At 45.1% G+C, this 24,837-nt stretch overlaps 1 protein-coding gene across 1 annotated transcript in view; it reads left to right on the top strand.

The window, feature by feature from the left end:
* The first annotated feature begins 12,115 nt into the window (after positions 1-12,115).
* Positions 12,116-24,837, top strand: part of ADCY8 (adenylate cyclase 8) — a 225,441-nt gene continuing 212,719 nt past the window's right edge. The window contains exon 1 of the mRNA XM_081505325.1: positions 12,116-14,981. Coding sequence (XP_081361451.1) covers positions 14,019-14,981 — 963 coding nt within the window. The 5' untranslated portion in view covers positions 12,116-14,018. The remainder of the gene's footprint in view (positions 14,982-24,837) is intronic.

Below are 24,837 nucleotides of genomic sequence, written 5' to 3'. Positions count from 1 at the left end.
ATAGGTGCTCAGTGAGTTTTATGGGGTAATCCCCATGTCAGCTGGGGTCAACTTATTGCAAATACCTGAACCCACCCAGCTCCTGCTGTGAAGTTCAAATTCCTGCTATTAGTCATGTTAGGCTGGGTTATTCCATAATAACAAACATTCCTAAATCTCAAAGGCTGAACACAAATAAGAATTATCTCTTACTCATGTGATATGTTCAACCTGGGTCAGCAGGGGAATCTGCTCATTAAAGCCCCTGGAATTCAAGAGGACCGAGGTTTCTTCTAAACACTGATTTCCTTGGTCATCACTGCAAAGAGAAGTGAACTCTTGCTTGTCTGAAAGTATTTGGCTAGAGGATTCTTGAAGGCCCATTTTTCGATTTCTCCTAAAGTGCTGGGCTTCCAGTTTGACTACAATTTCTATGAAAGCAGCTCCTTTAAATATATTTCAAGAGCTAAGCGGAATGTGGAAAAAAGCCTGCACATGTACTTACACACGTGCACACAGGCAACATACATGTGCATATGGGAGGACACAAAACAATCAACAACTGTTTCTGAAATGTCACAAGAGCCTAAAGTCCTGTAGTCATCAGTGTCACCCACCAGGTTTCACTAAAGAAGTGATTTGCCTGGTGTTCAGCTATCTTGACTATTATATTGCCTTAGAATTGGGAGTTGGGGCCATATAACCATGTAGGAGATTCTGCACTTCCACCTAAAATAAAATCAAATTCCACCAGTAAATGTGATATTGGGCACTTAACTTTTCTGAAACTCAATTTTGAAGCTCTAGTAATCAAAAGCGTTAAGATCATGATAACAATAGCAGCAATAGCTGACATCCATTGAGCATCTATATGCATGTACTGTCTTACTCAGTTCCCACTCTTACACACACACACACACACACACACACACACACACACACACACATCTATTAGCTAGAGCTATTATCCTATTTTGCAGAAAAGGTAACCAAAGTGCAGAGAAGAGAAATTAAGTAATGTACCTAGAGCTGCAATTAAGCCAAGTCAAACCCAAGTTGAACTCCACAGCTAGAGCTCTTAATTCCAATGTTATACATCAATGGAAGAGGACAAGAGTGCCAAGCATCAGAATGCTTGAGGGCATTAAATAGGAATATGCTTATGGAAAGTTAGTAGTAAGATGTAACGAGAAATTCTCCCAGATTATTATAAACCCTTGAAGACAGGAATTGTATTGCATTCATCTGAGTGTTTCTTGGCATACAGTAGATATTTAATAAATGCTTGATGTATTCAGTAAACATCAATTCAGGTGACTCACTTGCCATATCCCACTAGTTACGTGGGATACTATGGTACTATGTCTACCTGATCAAAGACTGTTTGATCAGGTACTGTACTGTACTCAACTGTACTGTTGAGGTAGAAACACTTGAGCAGGCTGTCAGTCAATCATTTCTCTTTTCTGGGAATGAGAAAGCTGTAAGGAAGATTCCAGGGACCGAGGGACAATTGGAACTGAATTAAATCAATGACTGAAACATAGAAAAAAGAGCAATAAAACATCTTATTGAAGTCCTCAAAGATGTCCCAGGTTTTATTCTTCTCAATTTCCACTGTTCATCTCTTCCTTTTACACTGTAAAATCTCAGGTTCCCACCATGAAATCCCATCCTTTCTACTTCTATTGACTTAAACTATCTGAGGACTTTTTCAATAGTTTGCAGCAAAAAGAACTGCAACTAATGAAATTCATTAATATTTGTATGGAAAGGTGTTATGGACCAAACGTTTGTGTTCCTCCAAGATCTATATGCTGAGTCCCTAACCCCCGATATACTGGTATTTGTAGATAGTAGTTTTGAGAGCCAATTAGGCTATAAAAATAGAGTCTTCATGAATGGGATTAGTGCCCTTGTAAAAAGAGACGAGTGCTTTTAAAGAATTTTTTCTTGAAAAGATAGAGAGGAGGAGACAGAGAGAGAGGCAGATGAAGTAAGGGAAGGAAAGAAAAGAAAGAGAGAAAGAAGGAAGGAAAGAAAGAAGGAAAGGGAGAGAAGGAGGGAAGGAAGAAGGGAAGGAGGAGAGGGGAGGAAAAATAAAGAAATAGGTTTCAAAAACAGTAGAGAAGAAGGAGTGGGGAGGGAAGAAAAAGAAAAAAGAGAGAGAGGAGAAAGGAGAGAGAAAAGAAAGGAGAGAAAAAAGGAGAAGGAGGGAAGACTGGGTGGTGGGGGGAGAGATGAGTCTTTCTCCAAAAGATGAAGTCTGGAAAGAAACTTCTGATAACCTCATAATAGCACTCTGACCTGTCTCAGACTGAATGCTCACCTGTACCCAGGACTCTACAACATCCCCTTTGTAATTTTAAGATATGTTTTTTGATACCTGTTATGATATTATCAACCCTAATATGCAGATAAAAACAGTAAAGAGGAGAGAAGTTAAGTTACATGACCAAGGGCACAGGGCTGCCTAGGGAAAGTCAGGATTTGAAGCCAGATTCGACTTCCAAGTTACATGACCAAGGGCACAGGGCTGCCTAGGGAAAGTCAGGATTTGAAGCCAGATTCGACTTCCAGACTGTGTGTGTTTCCCTCAGATGAACTGTTGTTGTTGTTCAGTTGCTTAGTCGTGTCCGACTTTTTTGCAACCCCATGAACTATACCCCCCAGGCTCCTCTGTGCATGGAATTTCCCAAGTAAGAATACTGAAGTGGGTTGTCATTTCCTCCACTAGGGGATCTTCCCAACCCAGGGATCGAACCCACATCTCCTGCATTGGCAGGCAGATTCTTTACTGCTGAGCCACATGGAAAGCCCCTCAGATGAATTACTGGGCCTGATAGGAGAAGAGGGTGGTCCCAGTCCTTCAACATCTTTGGGACTGACCTCATCTATGAAATGAAAAGATGTGAGTCTCTTCTATCCCTTCCCGTAAGTCAATGGCTTTATTATCACCACGACATACTATATTTCTTGGAATGTAAGACTCCATTAACTCTTAGACACTTCATCATTTCATACATCATTAAAAAAGAAAAACAAATGCTGCTAATTAAACTATAAAGCAACGCTTTTTACTACTAAGAATTTTAAGTGCATACTTATTGAAAGAGCATTTAAATAGATAAATATAGATTTTAACAGATACCACACTTGTAGATGTAATATATATATATATATATATATGAAAATATAACTGATATAAATTGGGAAATAAATTCCTAAAACTTTCAAAGTGGTACCATTCTGAACAGCTTTTCGTCCCAGAGTCATCTGTGTTCTTTGCCATTAAGAGCATTGGTATTGCATCATTTCATTTCTTAAAAGGATCTTCTATTGTCTCCTGGGTTTTCTTCCAAGCTGCTTAACTTCATTTCTCCAGCTTTAATTCAGGCACTCTCTGGATTTTATCAGATGATGTCAACAGAAGATTTTGTAGACTACTTCATGGAGATAGAGCTTCAAAGGGTAGATTTGTGGTCCTTTGTCAATCTGAATGACAGTGAAGCCTCCTGTGTTGGGAGCCCCACTGAGGGCCACCTCTCCACTCCAAGTCATCCCAACATGAGGGAACTTTCAGATAAATTTGGGTGCAGTGGGGTCTTAGGCTCTGGGCACGTGGAGAACTCATAACCAAATCCTTGCCCTCCAACCGTCAGCCTCGCCAGAAGTTGAAGCCAAAGAGTGAAGCATTATTTGTGATGACCTCCTTCTGGGTTCCATAGCCACCATGTCTAGATACTATTTATTGATGAACTCTCTGGGGTTTGTAAGGAGTACACTCAAGTCTAATTAATTAATCTAATAGTGTGCACAGTCGTTAAAGAGTAAGCACAGCTTTAATGAAGACAAAAGGGCACCAGATGTACCTTTTGATCGTAACCAGGGCCACGCTGTCTTACCCGTGCCTGTTCTCTCCTCTCCTCTCCTGGCTGCTACTGGGCCCCACTCATATTCTTCCCTACCTCCCTAGGTCTTTTCTCCTATGATGTAGTAGTAAGCACAAGAACTTGAAAGCTTCCACTGATACTGAGTCCCATTCCTGAACCGTCTAGAGGAATCCCTGTGTAGGCTTGACGAGGGCTCAGTTTGCTCATCCGTACTATGGGGGGAACGATGTCTACCTCACTGGGTCCTTGTGTGGATTTGATACAGTGAAGCGTGTGAAAGTGCGGGGTTCACAGTGAACAGGTACAGGTTACTCTCCTTCCTTCTCTTCTGTCCTCTTCCCTTTTACATCTTGCTCTTTTCAAAACATTTTCCACCTTCCCTTCCACATTCCTCCCTCCTTCCCTTCCTTCCTTCCTCCTTTCTTTCTTCCTTCCAGTCTTCCCTTGCTCCCTCCCTTGCTCTCCTTTCCCAGACTTCCTCTTTTTGCTCATCCTCTCCTTCTGCCACCTGTGAAATCATCACAGGCACAGGAGGTCTGAGACTTCTCTGGATGTCTGGCAAGGCTGGTGAATTTGTAAAAGGCTGAAACACAGGAATAGCACTCGAAGTGGCAAAGCAGATAAAGGTGTTTGTTGTGTTATTACAATACCTATCTTTCCCTCACTGTCTTGGTTAATGAGAGATACACAAAGAAACAAGAGACTGGGGAGGTCAGAACCAGAGAAAGGGGCAGTTTCTCTTAGTTGATGCCTCCTGTTTTGTACCTTGTATTTATGCATGGTCATTGCAGAGAAGCATATATGACTAACTGTAGACTTGGAAAGCTTCAAATATTCAAGCACATGAGATTAGTTCTCAGTGACATATATGATCTTGACTGAACTACAGCAAATCTAAATGGTTTTTGTTTGTTTGTTTGGGTTATTTATTCATTTATTTTTGAAAACTTACCATAGCTCCTTGGGAAGCAATCTATTATCTGCCTGAATCGTAATCCTAAGTGGTTTTCTCTTATCACGATGGTGGAGTCTGGAGGGGAGAAAGACTTTTTTCATCTCTGATAAAAAGAAGGTAGGGAGGAGGGACTTCCCTGGTGGACCAGTGCAGGGGTTCCACCCATTGTTAGGAAACTTGATCCCACATGCCGCAAATGAGAGCTGGTGCTGTCAAATAAATAAACTTTTTTCTTTAAAAAAAAAGAAGGTACTGAGGAGAAACTCTGAACATCACTCCTCCTTCTGCTTCTACCTTTCTGTGTGGTATAAGAAAATGAATGCTTAGAGATGCTATAATCATCTTATGACCATAAAGAAAAGGCCAAAGGAATTCGAGAGTGTCAGCACGAAGTCTCTAATATAATTAACTTCCTGAACCAAAGCAGCAAATCTCTACATTCCCAATTCTTGCTGTGAAAGAAAAGCAAACTTCTATTTGCTTAAGTTGTCTTTATTTGGGTTTTGCGATTATTTGTAGCCAAAAGCATTTCTCGTTTGTAGAAGCATCTAACCTAGACCTAGAAAGCCAGGGAAACTTCTTGAAAAAAGGGACATCCATGCTAAGAGAAGGAGGATGCTGAGAAAGGGGGCTGTAGGCAAAGGGAATAGTAAGTCCATGGATTCAGAGAGAAGAGAGAGCTAGATTCATTGGGGAAGTGACTCATTTGAGGGGTAGGGTGAAGTCTTCTATATTGAGCATTTGCAGTGTATAATGCACTGTACCTACAAGGCACTTTATACAAATTATCTTCAGTCCTCACAAAACCTGGTGAAGTTGTCATTTCCCTCCCCCCATGTTATAAAAGTTCAAAAATACTAAGTAATTGAGCCACAGACCTGGCATCTTGTAAAGTCACAACTCAAGAATGAGTCTTCCTAACTGCCACAGCACATCATTTCAGTAAACAAAGTATTTAATAATTCCAATAAGGATCTGAGGGCTAGACAAATCTCTTCCAAATATTTTTACTTTTACTTTAATTCACTTTATAAAATCTATGTTAAATGGTGCCCAGTATATATACAGTGTGTGAATATGTGTGGGGGTAGCTTATGATATTCAAATCTACTTGATTTCCTAACTGTATCGTGTGAATTTAAATATCATATTGGATAGTGAGAAATGCTGTATTGGACTAAATTTTGTTTTGTGAATTTCAGATAACGTCATGCCAAGAGTTTGATAAGGTATTTTTCTGAGATTTTATCAATTTTTCTTTTGTTTCTAACTTCAGAGAGGAAGAATTTGGATATAAAAGAAAGCCTTTATAAAGAGTAGCAAGATACAAGTATCCTTATGGTTGCATTCTACTGTTTTACTAATTTGTTCTTTAAAGTGCTAATTGTGACCCACCAAGTGGATTTCACAGTCCAGGATTTGGTTGGAACCTACAGTGTGAAGAAAAAAATAAAACTGGTCAGGAGAAATGAGTCTCACCCATTTTGTATATGTGAATTATTTTGAGGTATTAATTTATGAGATTTGCTTTTGTGTAGTCCTTTTTCCCTTTTCCTTCATGCAAGCCTTCTACAAATTGCTTCCAGAAAGGATGACTAGAAAGCAAAAGTAGTCTTTCCATCTTTTGCTTTTATAAAAAAAAATCCCAATGAGAACAGGAGATATCAGATGGGCTTGTAAGAACCATAAAGCAAGGATTCTGACCAGACTAAGGGAGATATTCCCACACTGGGGCAGAAGAAGAGAAAGGAAGAGACAGAGAGACAGAGACAGAAACAGAGAGAGGGGGAGCTATTGCATCCTGAATGATGACTTCCCAGGGGTGCCCCAGAGAGGATCCAGCACCCTGAAGAGGAGGGGCGATGTCCTGTGTCAGGGATATGCGCCCTTAAGCAGAACTTGAAGGCTCTCCTGTCTGTGTTCAGAAGAAGCAATGCAGTTGCTGCTGGCCCCATAGGAACCATGTGATTAGGACCAAAGATTAGGACTACTGACTGCCTCAGTAGTGACTTTTACGAATAGAGAGTCAAAGACCAGAGGGCATGCATACCCTCCTCCTCACCCCTCCCACACACACCTGGGCACTATGTAAGAGCCTGGAACTTTGGCGTCCTCTTGGGATGAGGAGGGTACGGATGAAAGCCTCGAGAAGGACGCAAGTTAAATGTCTCACAAACTGGATGAAAACAGAAATACATTGATTTTTAAAAGATGAAGAGAAATGTTTCTTTCACACTTAATCAGTGGACCGAGATCCATATACAAAACTACATCAGTAAATTTAACTAAATTAAATGTGTTATACTACCATCTATGAGCCTTTACCCTAAATATTCTACATAGATCCCAAAGATCTCCAAGAGGGAAAGAGTAATAAGGTGAAACATTTCAATAAATAAGAAGAGTGAGGACTTCCCTAGTGGTCCAATGGTTAAGGCTCTGCTCTTCCAATGCAGGGACAACTGGGTTGAATCCCTGGTCTGGGAATAAGATCCCACATCTTACTGGGGAGAGGCAGAGTGCAGCCAAAAGAAAAAGAAAATGTCTGTGCTATTAAAATAAGAATCAGGTAGATTTTTAAAAGATAGAGTAGGGGAAAATTATCTACATTGTTTCCTATTGAGTCTGATCACTTTGCCCTAAAACTTCTTCAGTGTGCCATATTAAAAAGCAGATATTAAACCATTGCCAAAAGAAGGTTGGGGCTTCCCTGGTGACTCAGACAATAAAGAATCTACCTTCAATGCAGGAGACCCAGGTTCGATCCTTAGGTCGGGAAGATCCCCTAGAGAAGGATATGGCAACCCATTCCAGTATTCTTGCCTGGAGAACTCCATGGACATAGGAGTCTGGTGGGCTATAGTCCATCGGGTCACAAAGAGTCAGACAGTACTGAGCGACTAACACAGTCACTTTCATTTTCAAAAGATGTTTTGGTGACATGGGGGAACTACCTGCAAACTCTTTTACTTTTTCTTTTATAACTGCTTCTTTTAGGGAGCTTCTTAACAGCTTGTCCAATGGGCTGTGTGAGTATGTGTGTGTGTTCTTACTAGCATTTCAGTACATGAAGGCTTCATGACTGCTGCTCACACCCTAGTGAAACCAGAGACAAAGGAATCATCTTTTAAGAAGAAAATGGTGCTTACGTCTCTCTCCCTTGGACAGATCTTTCTCTGACTTGCCTAACTGATGAATTCCATGTATAAAAACGTTGTCTCACAATCACTTTCCCGCTGATGAGATTTCTTATCTCAGGCACCGGAATCTAACTGTACCTAGTTCCCGTGCAGACCCCAAACATACACAAAATTTTCCCTCTCTTACATTTTACAGTGCAAAGAAAACATACGAAAGGAGTAAAACGGACATTTCAATCTTTCTATTGTATATTTGTGCTGAATTTCAAATGAAATGTGAGTGCAAAGTTTGTCATTCATAGACCCTTTCCATGGGTGAGGCTTATTTAATTTAGACATTGACTTTTCCTGGAGTTCCATCAAAGTAGTCCATGCTCTGATATTTCCTAAGAGCAGTGCTTCCAGGCAAGACAGTCATATCCTTTTCATCACCCCTGCCCCCCAGCTTTGTTGTGGTATAACTGAAAATAAAAACTGCATATATTTAATTTCCTTTTTTAGTATTTATTTATTTACTTATTTTTGGCTGTGCTGGCTCTTTGTTGCTGTGAGGGCTTTTCTCTAGTTGCAGCGAGCAGGGGCTACCCTCTAGTTGTGGTCCACGGGCTTCCCATTGCAGCAGTTTCTCTTGTTGAGGAGCATGGGCTCTAGGGTGCGGGTGCTTCAGTAGTTGCAGCTCCCAGGCTCTAGAGCACAGGCTCAGTAGTTGTGGCACACGAGCTCAGTTGCTCCTTGACATATGAGGTCTTTCCCAACCAGGGATCAAACCAGCATCTCCTGCATTGGTAGGTGGATTCTTTACCACCAAACCACCAAGAAGCCCCCAAACTGTATATATTTAAGGTTACAACTTGATATTTTGATATACAGCATGAGTTCATCACAATCAAGTAATTAACATATGCATTACCCCGAACAGTTACCATTTTCTTTTTTTTCCTTCGTGTGTGTGTGACCATTTAAGATCTATCCTCAGAACATTTCCTGCACTTTTCCTTTAAGGACTTGCAGCTTTGAAGGCTGCCTTATCATCAACACCTTTCTTCCCTTTGGAAACAGGATCTCTCTGGTTTCAGGTCTCCTTCCTGAACTGAGTCCATCTTTTTCTTTTACATGTGAATATTTTATATGTCTTCAGTGAGTGTTAGAGTTTCTATGGGTATTTTGCAAAGAGCACAGCTCTTATAAAATTTAAATCATATGTTAATCTAGTTAGCCTAGAAAGTCAAAGAAGCATTTGAGAGAAATTTCCCATATCTACTATACATGTGGCCAGAGGTAGGCAGCAACATCATAAAGCAAATACTTTTTTTCCGATGGGGCAAGAGGCTGTTTTGCCACTACTACTTTTAGCCAATGAGTACGGTGCGATAATTAATTATTTTGGTTAAATCCAATATGTGAAAAACCTGCTTTTTCACAAACTAGGAATAGTGTCCATAGCCTGCACTGAGCAAAACCTAGCAGACCCTCTATAGAAACAAGAATCCGTTCTGCTACCTCATCCATTCGGAGTCATCCCACTAGACTTCTCAAAGCCCAAACATCTCAGAAGTCTCTTATTTAATTTGCATTTGGAAAGTCAAAATATATTTGACGTTTTCTGGCCCACCAATCCTGTTTAAATTGGGTCAAAAATGTGCGAACTGCTTGTCACAATATTTTTATTGAGCACATGGAGGCTAGATTTATACAATCTAAATTTAACTGCTGGAATTTTGCTATAGATGAGATCTTGGGCAAGTTCCTTGGTTGAATGTAGCCTCAATATCTTAGTAAAATGGGAATAATAAAAAATAGAGAAGGATCTAACTCAGAGAATTGATAGTTGTAAAGATCATTGTAAAGGGTGAAGTGTGCCATCTACTATTGCTAATTTTATCATCTCTATGCACACTAGAGTTGCTAGAAACAGGGGGACATGGACTTAAGGAAAATCAGTTTTGCCCGTCAATGAGCTCACCAGTTCATGGAGGGATAAATGAGTAGGTAAGAACCATACTGAAGGGCCGAACAGAACAACCTCCCACGTGGCTCAGTGGTAAAGAATCCACCTGCTAATACAGGAGACACAAGAGATAAAGGGTTCGATCCCTGGGTCAGGAAGCTCCCCTGGAGTAGGAAATGGCAACCCACTCCAGTACTCTTGCCCGGAAAATTCCAGGGAGAGAGGAGCCTGGCGGGCAATAGTGCATGGGGTCGCAAAGAGTTGACACAACTGAGCGGCTGAGTACAACAAAACAGCAGAAAAGGAAACCACTAATTCTCATTGGAAATACCAGGAAACCAGAGACGACATTGCTTGGGTGTTGAAGGAATGAGATGAGTAGGGCTTTGAAGGAGGATTATGAAAGGAACAGAGGGAAATTCCAAGAAGAGGAAGCTATGTACGAAAAGACATTGAGGCTGCAAAATCCTGTCCCTCTACAGTGGAGACCCAGCCATAATAAATATACAGGGAATTAAATGAAAGCACTGTGAGAGGTCCATTATAGCCTCAAAGCAATGTGTTGACTTTTCTTGTTTTAAGTGATAATCATATGGTGGTTTGCATGTTCCCAAAAGCCTCCCAATATGTGTGCTGAGCCAGTGCTGTCATCCAAAAACAGAATTTTGGGGGTGCTGAATGGCACTGTGTCATTCCAACAAGAAGAATAACATTTAAATCTTATTCTGTCATCCACGCTCTTATTTTCAAACAGCATGTCCTAACACCCCCTACAGCAAAGGAATTTTCAGAGGAGTCCGTTGACCAGATGCAATGTTTTCTCCCTGATATGTTAGTTTTGACCTCTAAGTTCATGAAATTGTTTGAGCTGCTTTCTGTTAGCATGCTATGCTCATTCATCAGCCTGAGTCATTTTATCTGATTGGGTCCAATCTCCCCCTCCTTGGCACGCCTCCTTTTGCTGCTGAATAAATCATCCTGGGATATGTCCAGGAGGAAGATTTTCATAGGAAAGTTCCATTTGCATTCAACCCCTCATTTATTCAGGCTGAGTTCTCAGGCTCCCAAAGAGAAAGAATTGAGAAAATAAAGAGGTGTCTTCCACTGCCAAGTTTACTAATATGGTCATTAGCACAGACGACTTGGGGCTGTGCCTGCAGCCTGAGGACACAGCTCCCCAAACATCCTGGCATGGGGTCCACAGGAACCCCCTCCCTCCCCCACCCGCCCCTCTGCCCTGTTTGGGCTCCCTCCCTCAAGTCAAGATACTTACTACTCAACCCAGAGTTTCAGAAGAGCTGGCCAAGCAGAGTCCAAGGAATTTAAGAAGGGAGAAAGCAAGTAGCATTTCTCTCTTAGGAATGTAATGCCCAGGACGATTTCATTAAGGTCTAGATAACTGCATAAGTGGGTTGGGGGCGGGGGGGAAGGGCTTTGCCCTTAAGTTCCAGCTTCACGGAAGAGACCAGCTATTCTGGGACCCCTTTACAGCTAAGGAATTAATACATCTACAACTGGGTTAAAAATAGAAACGACCTTCTTTCCATTTAAAATTGAGCCTTTAATTTAGTTCTCTTTCTTGAGGGGTGGAGTGGTAGACAACAACTCGAAAGGACTCGGATTAAAGGAGTCTTTTCCAGGATGTGTATAACATCTCAGAAATTACTTAGGGGAAAATGCTGAGTCTTCTTCCTGCTTTGGGGCGGGGGTGGGGGCGATTCTATGTGCAAGACAGTTGACCAGTTCTGGGCTTCAACTGAAACCCATGTGTGTGGAAATGAAAGACTTGAAATAATGAAATCTTGTGTTTCTGGGACACGGTGGACACAAATAACCCTGGAGATGGTGTAAGCGGTTGAGAAGGGAGGTAGGGAAAGCTATTCTTGCCAGGGAAAGCAGGGGGGACCGTCCACTGGGGAGGGCCTGAAGAGGGTGGCGAGGCGGTCCTTGGGGCTTTTGGGGGGCGCCACGGAGAGCCGCGAAAGCACCCGGGGCCTGACGTCATTAGCTGTCAGCTGACCGTGCTCAGGGCTCGGGTTCCACCCGCTGCAGCCGCAGTCCCGGTGGCGGTGGTGGAGGCTACGGTGGCTCCGCCACCTGCAGCCAGGCTCGGGACTGCGGCGCCCGGAGCCCGTGCTCGGCCCGGCGCGGGCGCAGACACCACGCGCCCCAGGGTGGCGCCTGGCTCTGCCCCGAGCGCCGCCAAGCGCTGTGTCCGCAACTACTCGCAACCGGAGCTCGGCGGGCGGGAAAGCGGGCTTCAGCGGGCGGCTGGCGATGCTTTCCCCGCGGCCTCGTCCTCCACCCCGCCTGTAAGCCGGGAGAAACTCGGCGTGCGAGGCACTCCGGGGGCCCTTGTATTATAATGCCTCGCGCCCTCCACCCCCTGGACTGGCGTGGTTAAGAGACTCTTTGGGGAAGCTGCCTGTCTCTACAGCTGCGGCTTCTTGGGGACATTTTGCTTTTAGCCCGAAAGTTGGCTTTGCCAAAAGACACACCATTGGAGAGCGCGTAAAGGAGACCCTCTATTCCTTGGCGTTGGGCCCTCGGATTCCGTGGGCACAGCGGCCTACGAGTCCCGGCTGCGCACCTGCCCAGGACCAGAGCCAGTACCTAAAAAAGAACCGCGGAGGAACCGGCCCGCGCCGCCAGCTGGAGCGCTGCATCCCGGCGTCCGGGGACGGCCGGGGGCGTCGGCCTCAGCCCCACCGTCCTCTCCGGCGCAGAACTGCGCGCGCTGCCGCCTCCAAGACCCGGGGCGCCCTGGCCAGATCTAGGTGCCAGGTCCCCGCCGTCACCGCCCCCCGGCCCCCGCCCCGCTCCGGGGGTGTGGCCTGGCGTGGGGGCGGGCTTAAGTGGCCGAGGGTGTCCGGCCGCTCTGACAGGTCTCCAAATTCTTCCCGGTCGCCCGGTGCCTGCAGCGCGCTTCAGAGCGCCCGGGCGGCACGCGACGCTTCCCTGGATCCGGCGGCGACTCCAGGCGACTTCCCCGCGGCCTCGGGCCTCCCTTCTCGCTCCAACCTTACATCCGCCGCAGCCACCCCGCTTCGGATCTTAGCCTCAGGGGTCAGCACCGGTGGCTTCTCTCCGTTCTCCGAATTGTTGGCTTGGGAGCCCTCCCCACTTTTTCTTGCCCCCGCCTCCCGCTCCTCCCAGCTCCGGGCCAAATGGATTCCAACGAGCGAAGTGAAGAGGGGTGAGAAGCTTGGGCGGCGACTCCTCGGAAGCACAGCTGGAAAGAGGAGCTTCGTCTAACAGCCGCGACTGGGACCCTGAGATCCTCCCCCTCTCCCCGAAGGATGCGTCGGGCCAGAGCCAGCTCAGCGCTGCCAGTCTTCGCTCAGGAAGTGGAGACAGCCAGAAACGAACCCAGGGGGGGAGCCTCAGCACACCCCCACTTCCAAATTAACTGTTTGGTGACTCGTAAGCGCTGAGGCTAGCACCCCTCCACGCCTCCCGCGGGCCACCCGCCACCTCACGGTCTCCCACTTCTCCCCCTTCATTCCCCCCGCCCCCAGCTCCGCCCCGGCTCCCCATCCCGGCGCAATGGAGTTCTACGAAGGGCTCCGTTCCAGCCCCAGCTGCTAACTTCGTACCCATCTGCGCCGCCGGTCACCCCCCGACCAGCCCCCCTGCAGCCGCCGCGCCGTGGGCGTCCCGAGCCCAGTGCCGCAGCCAGGACCCGCCCGGCGCGCAGCTCAAGCCCGGATCCCCAGGCGCCTGGGCACCTCTTGGACAGCAAAGGCTACGCCGAGACGCTGAGCCGAGAACCAGCCGGGAAGCCCGAGCCCAGGAAGGGGGCTGCGTGGCTCCGAGCGCCGCGGCTGCTGCGGACACCGAGCCCCGGCTGCCACGCACCCAAGCTGCGCGGGGCTGGCGGGAGGGCGCCGCGCAAGGACGCAGGGGTCTGTGGAGATCTACCAGACGCCCTTTGCCCCGGGGCGCACTATGACCTGACGAGCGGGGGCCCTCTTGCCCGGGGCGGCTGGGGAGAGAAGGGCTCGCCGCCCAGCTCCGACCAGGCCCGCCTCTGGGTCTTTAGGGACCTCCTCTCCCGGCGGCCTCCCGCCGGTCCTGCGCTTCCCTCCCCGCGGCCCGGCGCCATGGAGCTCTCCGATGTGCGCTGCCTGAGCGGCAGCGAGGAACTCTACACCATCCACCCGACGCCCCCGGCCGGCGACGGCGGGAGCGGCTCCCGGCCGCAGCGACTGCTGTGGCAGACGGCGGTGCGGCACATCACCGAGCAGCGCTTCATCCACGGGCACCGGGGCGGTGGCGGCGGCGGGAACGGAAGCTCCAGCAAAGCCTCGGACCCCGGAGGCGGCGGCCCCAACCACCACCACGCGTCGCAGCTGTCCGGCGACTCGGCGCTGCCCCTCTACGCGCTGGGCGCCAGGGAGCGACCGCACGGCGCCGGCGGCCCCAAAGTCTTCCCGGAACGCAGCGGGAGCGGCAGCGCCAGCGGCAGCGGCGGCGGGGGCGACCTGGGCTTCCTGCACCTCGACTGCGCCCCGAGCAACTCGGATTTCTTCCTCAATGGGGGCTACAGCTACCGAGGGGTCATTTTCCCCACCCTGCGCAACTCCTTCAAGTCCCGGGATCTGGAGCGCCTCTACCAGCGCTATTTCCTGGGCCAGAGGCGCAAATCGGAGGTGGTGATGAACGTGCTGGACGTGCTGACCAAACTCACCCTCCTGGTTCTCCACTTGAGCCTGGCCTCGGCCCCCATGGATCCGCTCAAGGGCATCCTGTTGGGCTTCTTCACGGGCATAGAGGTGGTGATCTGCGCCCTGGTGGTGGTCAGGAAGGACACCACCTCGCACACATACCTGCAGTACAGCGGTGTGGTCACCTGGGTGGCCATGACCACCCAGATCTTAGCAGCAGGGCTCGGCTACGGGCTCCTGGGAGACGGCATCGGCTACGTGCTCTTCACCCTTTTTGCCACCTACAGCATGCTGCCGCTGCCGCTCACCTGGGCCATCCTGGCCGGCCTAGGCACCTCTTTGATGCAGGTGGTCCTCCAAGCGGTCATCCCCAGGCTGGCGGTCATTTCCATCAATCAGGTAACTATTGCCTGCCTTGCTCTTCCCCTGACTCCCCTGGGGGTTCTTTAGAAATCGCTTTTCTAAGAAGCAGGATTACCTGGCTCCCTTCGAGTCCCCTCCCGCAGCCTGGCACAGTGCCTTGCACCTAGGAGGTCCTGGGTCCCCCTAGGATGGTATTTCTTTCTTCTTAGAGGGAACTGGAACTGAATGACCTCTCAAGTTTCTACCAACTCGACCATTCCACTCTGATTCTGTGAGTAATTCCTCTCTGACATCAGCTAAGAAGTAGTCTTCTTTCTGCTCCTCACACATCCCCCAGGGGCCGCAGTGAGGCTCTGGAGCAGGAGACGGAAGGGGAGGAGAAGCACCCCAATTTAGAAGGTGACCCATTCCTTAGCAGCTTTACTCATAAGCGTTACAACAGGGAGTTGTAAGGGACTCGGGGATTCAGCGTTGGGTTTCTCTGTGCCATGAAGGAATCAACATTTGTTAACGATGTACTAATTGCTGGTGCTGGGTACCCTACTTTTCTCATGCAATCCTTCAGACAAGCCCGTGACACATGTTTTATGTGCAAATTCTTTTTTATGTTGTGGGTCTACGAGGTTATCTTCTCTTGTTACAGGATCCAACCCCAATGCTTTGAATAAATCAAAACTCAGAACTTGGAGTTGGTGGGGAGGGGTAGCAGGTCATTGGCAAAGAAGGCAAGTTTTGCTTCATTGGAAACGGGCATTTTGATGTAGATGGTTTGAAATATTTATGTGGAACCTGACTCTTTATGTCTTTTTCTCCCCCTTTCTTCATATCTTTCCCCATTAAATATGGATGTGGTTTTCTGAACAGAGTTCTCTTCCTCTGTGAAGGAGGAGGTAGATGATGACTATTGTTTAAATTCATTGAAATCAATAGATAATTAATGTCCTGGCACTTCCTGGGCCAAACGTCTGGTAGGTAACAAGAGTAAATGGAAGGAGGGTCATCTCCATAAAAATGAAGGAAATGTATCAGCAGAAGTGTTTTCAAATAAAAAGCTGATGAGAGGTGCTTGAAGAGGTTCCTGCTTTAGCTTCAGCCTCTGGGGTACTTTTGCTCTATTGGAAGTTCAGAGGCTCCTCTTGAGGTCTGGTTTGAATAATGCTTCTTAGAATAAACAGGTACCACACCTATGAAAACCGCTTATGACTTTCAGAGTGCTGGCACTGTCAGAGTGCTTTCCCCATCACTGACCTTCTGGGCTTCTAGCTGATTTGAGATTCTCTCTCTTCTCTGCTGGCTCTGTATCCATTTGCTCAGGTTACTTATCTGGTTGACTGCTTTTACGATGCTTTTTGAAGTCTCCCTGGGTAGAGCAAAGAGCATATAAAGTACTTGGCTGTGATCATCAGGCGTGAAATGAGGACGTGAAAGCCTCTGCCAGTAAGGTCTGACCAGCTGAATTTTTCCTTATTAAAGATAATAATGAATGTTTTCTCAAAATCACCGTTAACCTTTAATATCCACATATGATAAGAGTCTCAGTTTGGAGATTATAGGAAAGTATATGTTAACTGGGTTTCTGAATCTCGTTGACCCAGTGATTTGAACCCCAGCGTCCTTTGATTCTCTCCCTTTCTCCCAAGTTCTCTCCTGCTTTGCATTTCCTTTATTACCTGACTAGACATCAGCTGACCTCTTCTGACCCCTCCTGCTCCTTTCCCCTTCTTCCCCTTCTCAGTTTTTTTGTCTCCTTCTCCTCTTTCCTTCCCCTTCTCTTTTTCTTTTCACTATGAGTTGTTTTCATAATATAACTATCCGGCCACTTGTGGAAAATTCCATTTATCATAATCCACTGCTTCTCATGCAGTAGCCTTCCTTGGTATGTATTACTGAAAGACTTCATCGAGTCAGTTTGCAATAGTGTTTAGAATAACACATCCTAAGTGGCAAATGATGAATATTTTCAAAGCCATAAGTATAGAGATATTTTCTTTGCCAAACGAATCCAGAAAGTAAATTTTGGATCCGTATTTGTTTTATACTCCACTCAAATACTACCAGATGGGAGAAGATTAAAAATAACCCCCAAATGTCTTCCTACTGCCACCCCATCATAAACAATCCTTCGGTGTGAAAACTAGGGTCCTGGTACCTGCATACCAAGCTCATGCAGCTTTCTGTTTGGGTAGGAACTGTAGATGAACCATCCTCTCATAACTTGTCACCTTTTCCCAGACTGAAGGCCCAGAGCGCTTTCCTCGGATTTTAGGTGCTGAAAAGAACCTCGGTGGCTACAAAACGTTCTCCTTTGGCGCCCTCTAGAGGTTCAAGTGTCTGTTCTAGGTCTTGGCAGGTGGACGAAATGAAGCATTAATCGCTTAAAAAAATAAGCCTGTGGTTTTTGTACTGGTGATGTTTGGTATACCGTTTGGTGATATACAGGGCATACTTAATACCTGCTAACGACCTTGTATAGAAACTGGAATAAAATCCTAACTCCTTACCATGGGCTACTGGATCCACTATTATCTGGTGCTACTTTTCTAGCTAATTAGATTTCTCTTCTCTCCTCTTTCCTTTTCCTTCTCTCTTCCTTTCTTTCTCTTCTACTCCTCAACCTCCAAATCACTGTTTTCCTGTCTTTCAAATATCCCAAACTCTTTCCCACTTCTTAGGCTTTATACCTGTTGCCTAGAACAATTTTTGCCAGGTCTTCACATGACTGACACATCCTCATGATTCCAGACTCAGTTCAGATGCCACTCCCTGGTACATGACGTGCCTTGTTTTCTCCAGAGCACGTGCATCATCTGAAATAATCTGATTTTTTTGTATTTCCTGTGTTTCTTCTCCCAACCCCGTACCCTCACAAGAATGTAAACACCATGTAAGAGGCAAGACGTTGTCTATCGTGTTTATCATTTTATCCTCATCATCTAGAAAAATGCCAGGCACCTTGTAGGCCCTTCAATTATTGAATGAGCAAGACTACTCATTGCATAAACAATATGTGAAATAGCCAAGTCCCCTGACGTTTGTGTTGGTGAAAGCTTTCTATACACACACACACACACACACACACACACACACACACAAGCTATGTATGCAAGGCAATCTTTTACACATAAACACCTTTGGGGAAATCAAAGCACGATAGCAACTCTTTACATTTGTACAATATTTTGCATGTAACCAAGAGCCTTTGCATACATGATCTCGTCTAGTAATGCCAAACAGATGGTAACATCCATCACTTTTCTTTCAGAGAAGAAATGACAGGTTCTTAGAAACTTTAAAGGGACATCCCGAAGATGATAAGAATAACAAGTGGTGAGAGCTGGATTCAAATCCCAGCTCAATGCTAATCATATTTCAGAAACTTTTCAGAGAGCATCCTTCTAAAAACATAAGCATTTGAAGTGGCTCAAGAGCGAGAGTTTCACCTGTGTTTCACCACTCAAGGGAGTAATACCTCATATAGCCCAAGAATTAACATTTTAACAAAACAGCCAAAGGGCAATCAGGAGAGAAAAATGACTGAATTGCGGGGAATAGGCTCTTTGTAGCGAGCTCATCTTATCATCTAGCTCAGGGGATATAAATTTGTCAACTGACGGGCATATCTTCTTTCCTTACATTAATCTCGATTCCCATTAAGCAGATGGCTTATGTTGAACTTAGCATTTTCAAGAAGCAGGAAGCTGAGGATACAGTGAACACACCTCTCAGCTATTTCCCTTCACCAAAAATGCCATTTTCATAAGGAACAAATGAGCTGGTGATTGCCTTCTCTAATCCAGGCTTGAGAGTCAGCTTCTCTTTTCCTCTGGAAGAATGTGGTATCTGTGGCTTGACGGGGTAACAACCAAGCTACAGATCTCTGCAGATACCGTATATGAAGAGAGAGAGTCCTGTGTTCATTCAGCTCTCACGTGCTTTCCACTGTGGATCCAAGATGGAACCTATTGGGTTGACCACAAAGGTTGCTCAGGTTTTTGTAATATTGTGCAGAAAAACCCAAACGAACTTTCTGGCCAGCCCAATAAAAAGGGCCAACCAGGAGGTTCCTTGCTATCAGCAAGGAAATGGTTTCTGTTTTCTCCACTTGGTGAACCGTTAGAGGAAAGTTGTGAACTTCCCACCCAAGGAGGGTCTGTTCAAATACACAGATACGATCCCTGCATATTTTATATGTCTAAAGGGGCATTGGAAATATTGAGGAACCCTTAGAAGGTACAAAGCCCAGTTCAAAGGATTCCTTCCTTTTGAAATCTCCCCCTGAGATAGTTCAGCTACTGGTAGTACTAGGACTGCAGTTATTCCTTCCTTGGGGAGTCTCATCCGTTTTAAGTTAAATCAGTGTCATTGTGGGCTTCCCTGGTGGCTCAGGGACTTCCCTTGTGGCTCAGCTGATAAAGAATCTGCCTGCAATGCGAGAGACCTGGGTTCGATCCCTGGGTTGGAAAGATCCCCTGGAGAAGGGAAAGGCTACCCACTCCAGTATTCTGGCCTGGAGAATTCCATGGACTGTGTAGTCCATGGGGTTGCAAAGAGTCGGACAAGACTGAGTGACTGGTGGCTCATTGTAAAGTATCTGCCTGTCATCACAGGAGACACGGGTTCGATCCCTGATCTGAGAAGATCCCCTTGGAGAAGGAAATGGCAACTCACTTCAGTGTTCTTGCCTGAGGGACCCCATGGGCAGAGTAGCCTGGTGGGCTCCAGTCCATGGGGTCTCAAAGGGTCAGACACAACTCAGCGACAGGATGCAGAAACAAACAGCTTCATTGTGTGATTCAAGCCAAAGATAGTAGCACTTTTGCCCGGATTTCCTCTACAACACAGAATTCTTCCACATGTTAAACAAATTGTTTATCTTGCCAGTTCAATTTACCCATCTAAAAATTCATTACAGAATGACATTATATGTATAAATAACTTATGAATGATAAGGTCATATTTGTTAAGTTCTTTCACTCCGTAGATACAGCCTAAGTTTTGCTGCTGTAATTAGCATTTTACTCTATTTTAATTGCCGGTGACAATAATATGGGCTACCTAACATTTGAAATTTGTCTCCTTCTCATTCTTCAGTTCATTAGTGATAAGAGGATGAAAATCATTCAGTTATTGGAACACTGAGAGACAGCAGTATTTACCCAGAAAGATTGCTGCATTATGCTTCCCTCTGGGGGATTCTAAAATGTTGCAGCTAGTGGTTAATGAGCCCTTTGAAACTCTTGGTGAGGCAGATAAGCAGAAGTGTCAGAGAGGAGGTGATTTCTCCAAGATAACTCTAGAGCAAATGCAGCCAAGTATGCAAATCCAGGTAAGTTAGTGCTCAAGGTCATGCTGTCAGAGTTGAATCTGGAAAGCAGCCTTTTCTTCCCAATCTTACATACATGCGATGAAACAGAGGAGACCAGTGCCAGAAGAATGCTAATTAAGGCACGATCATTACACTTGACTAAGAACAAGGGACTTATAGCTTACCATTTGGCCTTTAAAAAATCCTTTTGGGGAGCATTTGTCATTTATATTAGGTGAGATAGTGGTGTCTGGTATGAGCAGGTGGGGGTCAGGAGAGAAGTAGCCTTTGCACGATTCTGATCATTTAAATGAAGGGTTGACTTCACAGTAAAAACCAAGTGAGTGTAATGGAATTACCAACATCTCTCCCCCCATTTATAAAATTTAAATATCAGCATATATTATATGTTCTTTGTCTAAGTCTGCTAATCCAAGTCAGATAAAGGGAATCTTATGACTACTTACTTAATGCATGGCAAATGACATGTCATTTAAATTATCTCAATTTGGTATTTGATATCAAGACAGATACTTCAGAAAACACAAATATCCATTAAATGAGTGTAACTGGAGTCCTATTTCAAGCACCTCACTAGTTATGATGTGCATTTTTTAAAGCCCAATTTTAAAGCCCTCCATTTCTGTGCATTTTCGGTTGGCAAATTCATGTAGGCTTTAAAAAAAAATAATTGCAGCATTCCAACCTGTCTGAGAAAATGACTTTCAAAAGCAGATTTGAGTGTCAACATTCCCAAGAGGGTCCTCTGAACATGAAGAAATGAAAATATTATCCTCTCTTACTGCCGAAAAATACCCAGAGACTGTCCTTTTTGGTTCTATCTATTCCTTCCTTACTTTCCTCTTTTTTTTTTTTCTGATGCAGAGTAGGCTTTGCAAAGGATATTTTTAATGACATCTGAAATGACCAACTAAGTCCCTTCAGCCTTTATCTATAGACACATTTGCCCTGCAGTTGCCAATAAGCTTGACATCTGTGTATTTAGACTGAGTTTTAAAATGACATGTGGTGTGGTCTTTGCAAGATTGAATTATGAGTTTGTTTCTCTGCCTAGCCAGTAATGTCACCTGACTGGTTTCAGTGCGTTGTATCATAATTAGATGGGAACTGGGAAGACTGGGAGGACTTTATTTCTGGAGCAGCTGCTGCAGTACCATGCTAAGTAGGACAAGTGCATTAGTCATATTTACACCTTGATGATTGATGGCATCTTAAGAGCTCATCAAAAATAAGTGAAACCAAGCATTGAAAGGAAAGATTAAAAAAAAAAAGTTGATTCCAACTTCAGTGCTGCCGGCAACATGTAATCAAAGGACACTACTACAATCATACTGATATGACATTTCACTGTTGTCTAAATATTTCTTAGGACGATAATTTATTCATTTCCCAAGTGTGTCTATTTGAGTTGATCCTACATGTGTTTGTTTTCAGAACACGGGAGACACTTGCAATATTCATCCTATACCCTTCCTCTCACCAACACATGGGCACAATACTGATGCTGTGAGGGACCAGGAAGTCTAGAATATGCAGTTGGATGTCATATCAGTTCACTAGACATATGGTGTGTTCTTTACTTTCTCTATAACACAAGGTACCAAGAACAGAAAATAGGCAAATTTCTAGGATGTATAGGTCTGACCCTCAGTTAGCAAGAAAATGGGTTCCATAAATAATTCCTCCCCAAGCATTTTCTTGGGGCTGAGATAGAAGAACACTACTCTGCCCAACCAGCCATCACAGAACAGTGAGTACCAGTATCATCTTCCCTGTGCTTCCCCAGGGAACATAATTGGATTTGCACACTCAAATCAGATCATGTGAGTTTTGTTTATGAAGGACTATTTTAAGAAGTCAGGTCACTTAAGCAACACTTCGGAAGCCAGCTTTTCTCACTCCAAGATTTTTCACAGTTAGCTCTCTGCAGGGTACAGAAGAATGCTGGGTAGATTAATTAACCACTGAGGCCCCAGACATTCCCTGGGAGGCCAGGCCACCTCCCAGGAGGAATAAAAGCCATTCTACCCGTGAATGCAAATATGTGCCCACCCTCTCAATCAGTGAACTGGGATTATAACTCTGTGTTGTCAGCTAAACCTACAATTCTGTGTTTCCTTGATATCTCTGCTTCGGACTCTGGGCATGTCTGTGATTTTGTATCTGAATTTTATTTTTAGCTACGTCATGTATTTTATTAGGAGAAGGCAATGGCACCCCACTCCAGTACTCTTGCCTGGAAAATCCCATGGACGGAGGAGCCTGGCGGGCTGCAGTCCATGGGGTCACTGAGTCGGACACGACTGAACGACTCCACTTTCACTTTTCACTTTCATGCCCTGGAGAAGGAAATGGCAACCCACTCCAGTACTCTTGCCTGGAGAATCCCAGGGACGGGGGAGCCTGGTGGGCTGCCGTCTATGGGGTCGCACAGAGTCGGACACGACTGACGTGACTTAGCAGCAGCAGCAGCATGTATTTTATTATGTATAATACCTCGCATATTCGTTAGTCAAGTGAGGTTTTCTATGTCTTCCACCCCACTTCCTGACTTAAATGCCTCCAAGCTCAGGTGTTACGAATTGCAAAATATCTTTGAAACAAAAAATTCTCCTAAATCAGAACATGGTAAAAACTTACATGGTGAAGACAGGAGCTAAGTGTGAAATTAATTCATATTAATGTTTGGGTATTTTTTTAACAAGTAAATTTTAAAAACTGCCATCTCTATATAAAAAGCATACCAGCATAAAATTTTCACGTGAAACAAGAATTATTTTGTTGAACTATCTTATAAACTACGTCCTTATCTTGTGTCAGCTGATTTTCCAGTTGACTGGAGTAAACCATTTTAGAATCTTTTCTCCTTTTTTGTGTGTGATTATGTGTTGAATACACATGATTGCTTATAAAACCAAGATGACTAAAGATTAGGGAATGTACAGTCAAAATATAATGTATTCCTTTCACTCAGAACATGGAAAAAATTTCAGCAATACAGAACAGAACTAGAAAAACAAACAAGCAAAAAGAAACACTCCTGAAAGGCCTAAAGATAGAAGACATATGGTCAGTGTTTTCAACTATTGCGGGTACTTCATGACAAAGAGACTGTTTATTTAAGGCGTGTTCTCTAAGACAAAATAATGACCAATGGGTGGTCTTTATACCATGAGAGATTTTGGTTCACCTAAAGCTCGTAAGGCTTTGTAACAACTAGACCTGCCCAGGGGGATGGTTTTTTAAGTGATGAGCTCCCTGTCAGGGGATTCATCAAGAGAAAGCTGTACAGAAATCTATCCAGGATGCCCTAATGGAGAATTCCACAGGGAAGATCTTTTCCTCAAGGTCATTTGAAAACAATTGGTTGCATCTCTAAGCCATCACAGCCACTTTGCAGGCAAGAAAAAAGGAGAGGACAAAGGGCAAAGGGTAAGAGATCAAGATGACTATGTTGTAGCCATGCATTCCAGGAAACAAACTCACTCAGAAGGACAATGCAGATCGTGGAGTGCAGTTTATTACACTGGCTAGCCCAAGGCAGAGTCTCCTCTTAGCCAAGGACCCTGACCAACTTTTGCGAAAACCTTATGTACCTTAAATGTACCGCTCAAGCCCACATCCCCAGATTCCTTAAATCTAGCCTGGAAAATGTTAAAGGGAGATACAATCAGGTTATAGCCATGATTCATAATCGGAAGGGTCAGCTTGTAGCCTACACCAATCGGTGCCATAAAGATTACAAAGGTGATTGACTACATGGGGGAGTATTACATTCCTTTTGGCGATGGGAAATCTTGGTATGGAATCTGGTATTTATCAGTCCGGGAGGCCAGTTCAGCCGTGGGTATGTTATCCGCATGGCTACCAGGCACATAGTCCAAAGCTCACTGAAAGTGCAAGATGGAGTTTCCTTCTTTCTCAAGATGGAGTCAGCTCGGCCTGTTCCTTTCCTCCCTCAACCAAAGGGCATTTGCCCACTGAGTCTGTGGCCTTTTCAGGAAGGGAACCCTGTATGGTCCTCTGGGACCCATGCCCAATGCCATCTGCCTCTATTTTGGGGACCAGAATTCTGACACATGGCCCCTCCTCTGTCATCATGAAAAGATGGCAAAAATAGTTTCAAGTTTACTGCTTCTCAAAAAATCAAGAGTGAATTGAGAAGAAGAGGGGAATAAGGAATGAGTAGGAAAACTGTTCAGTAAATACTTGTTGATTGACTGTTAGGTTCTAGGTTCTGAGACACAGGTGTGTGCCTGCCACACCGTCAAGGTTGTCGCTGCAAGGAGGGTGATAACTGAATGGATCTGGGGGGCGGGGGAAGTTTGTGAATCTGGTGCAGAGGTGGGGACGTTTGTAGCTGACTCTTAGAACCTGTCTGAAACACACAGCGTTGGGTAAATGTTTTACACAAATGCAGGTCTTGGGCTCTTTTTACTACAGTCTCTAAAGCATGAAAAAAAATCAAAGCTACAGTGGATTTCTTTTAAGAGTTGTGTGAAAGGAAAGGTCAGACTTTAGAAGAAATTGTAAAAGGGTGTGGATCTTCCTGGCAAAGAGGGTAAA

The sequence above is a fragment of the Giraffa tippelskirchi genome, chromosome 6 (genome assembly GCF_054371585.1).
Source record: "Giraffa tippelskirchi isolate mGirTip1 chromosome 6, T2T-mGirTip1v1.2.pri, whole genome shotgun sequence".
Classification (NCBI taxonomy): Eukaryota; Metazoa; Chordata; class Mammalia; order Artiodactyla; family Giraffidae; genus Giraffa; species Giraffa tippelskirchi.
Note: the sequence above shows the minus strand (reverse complement) of the source record. Positions and strands in the feature narration are given on the sequence as shown.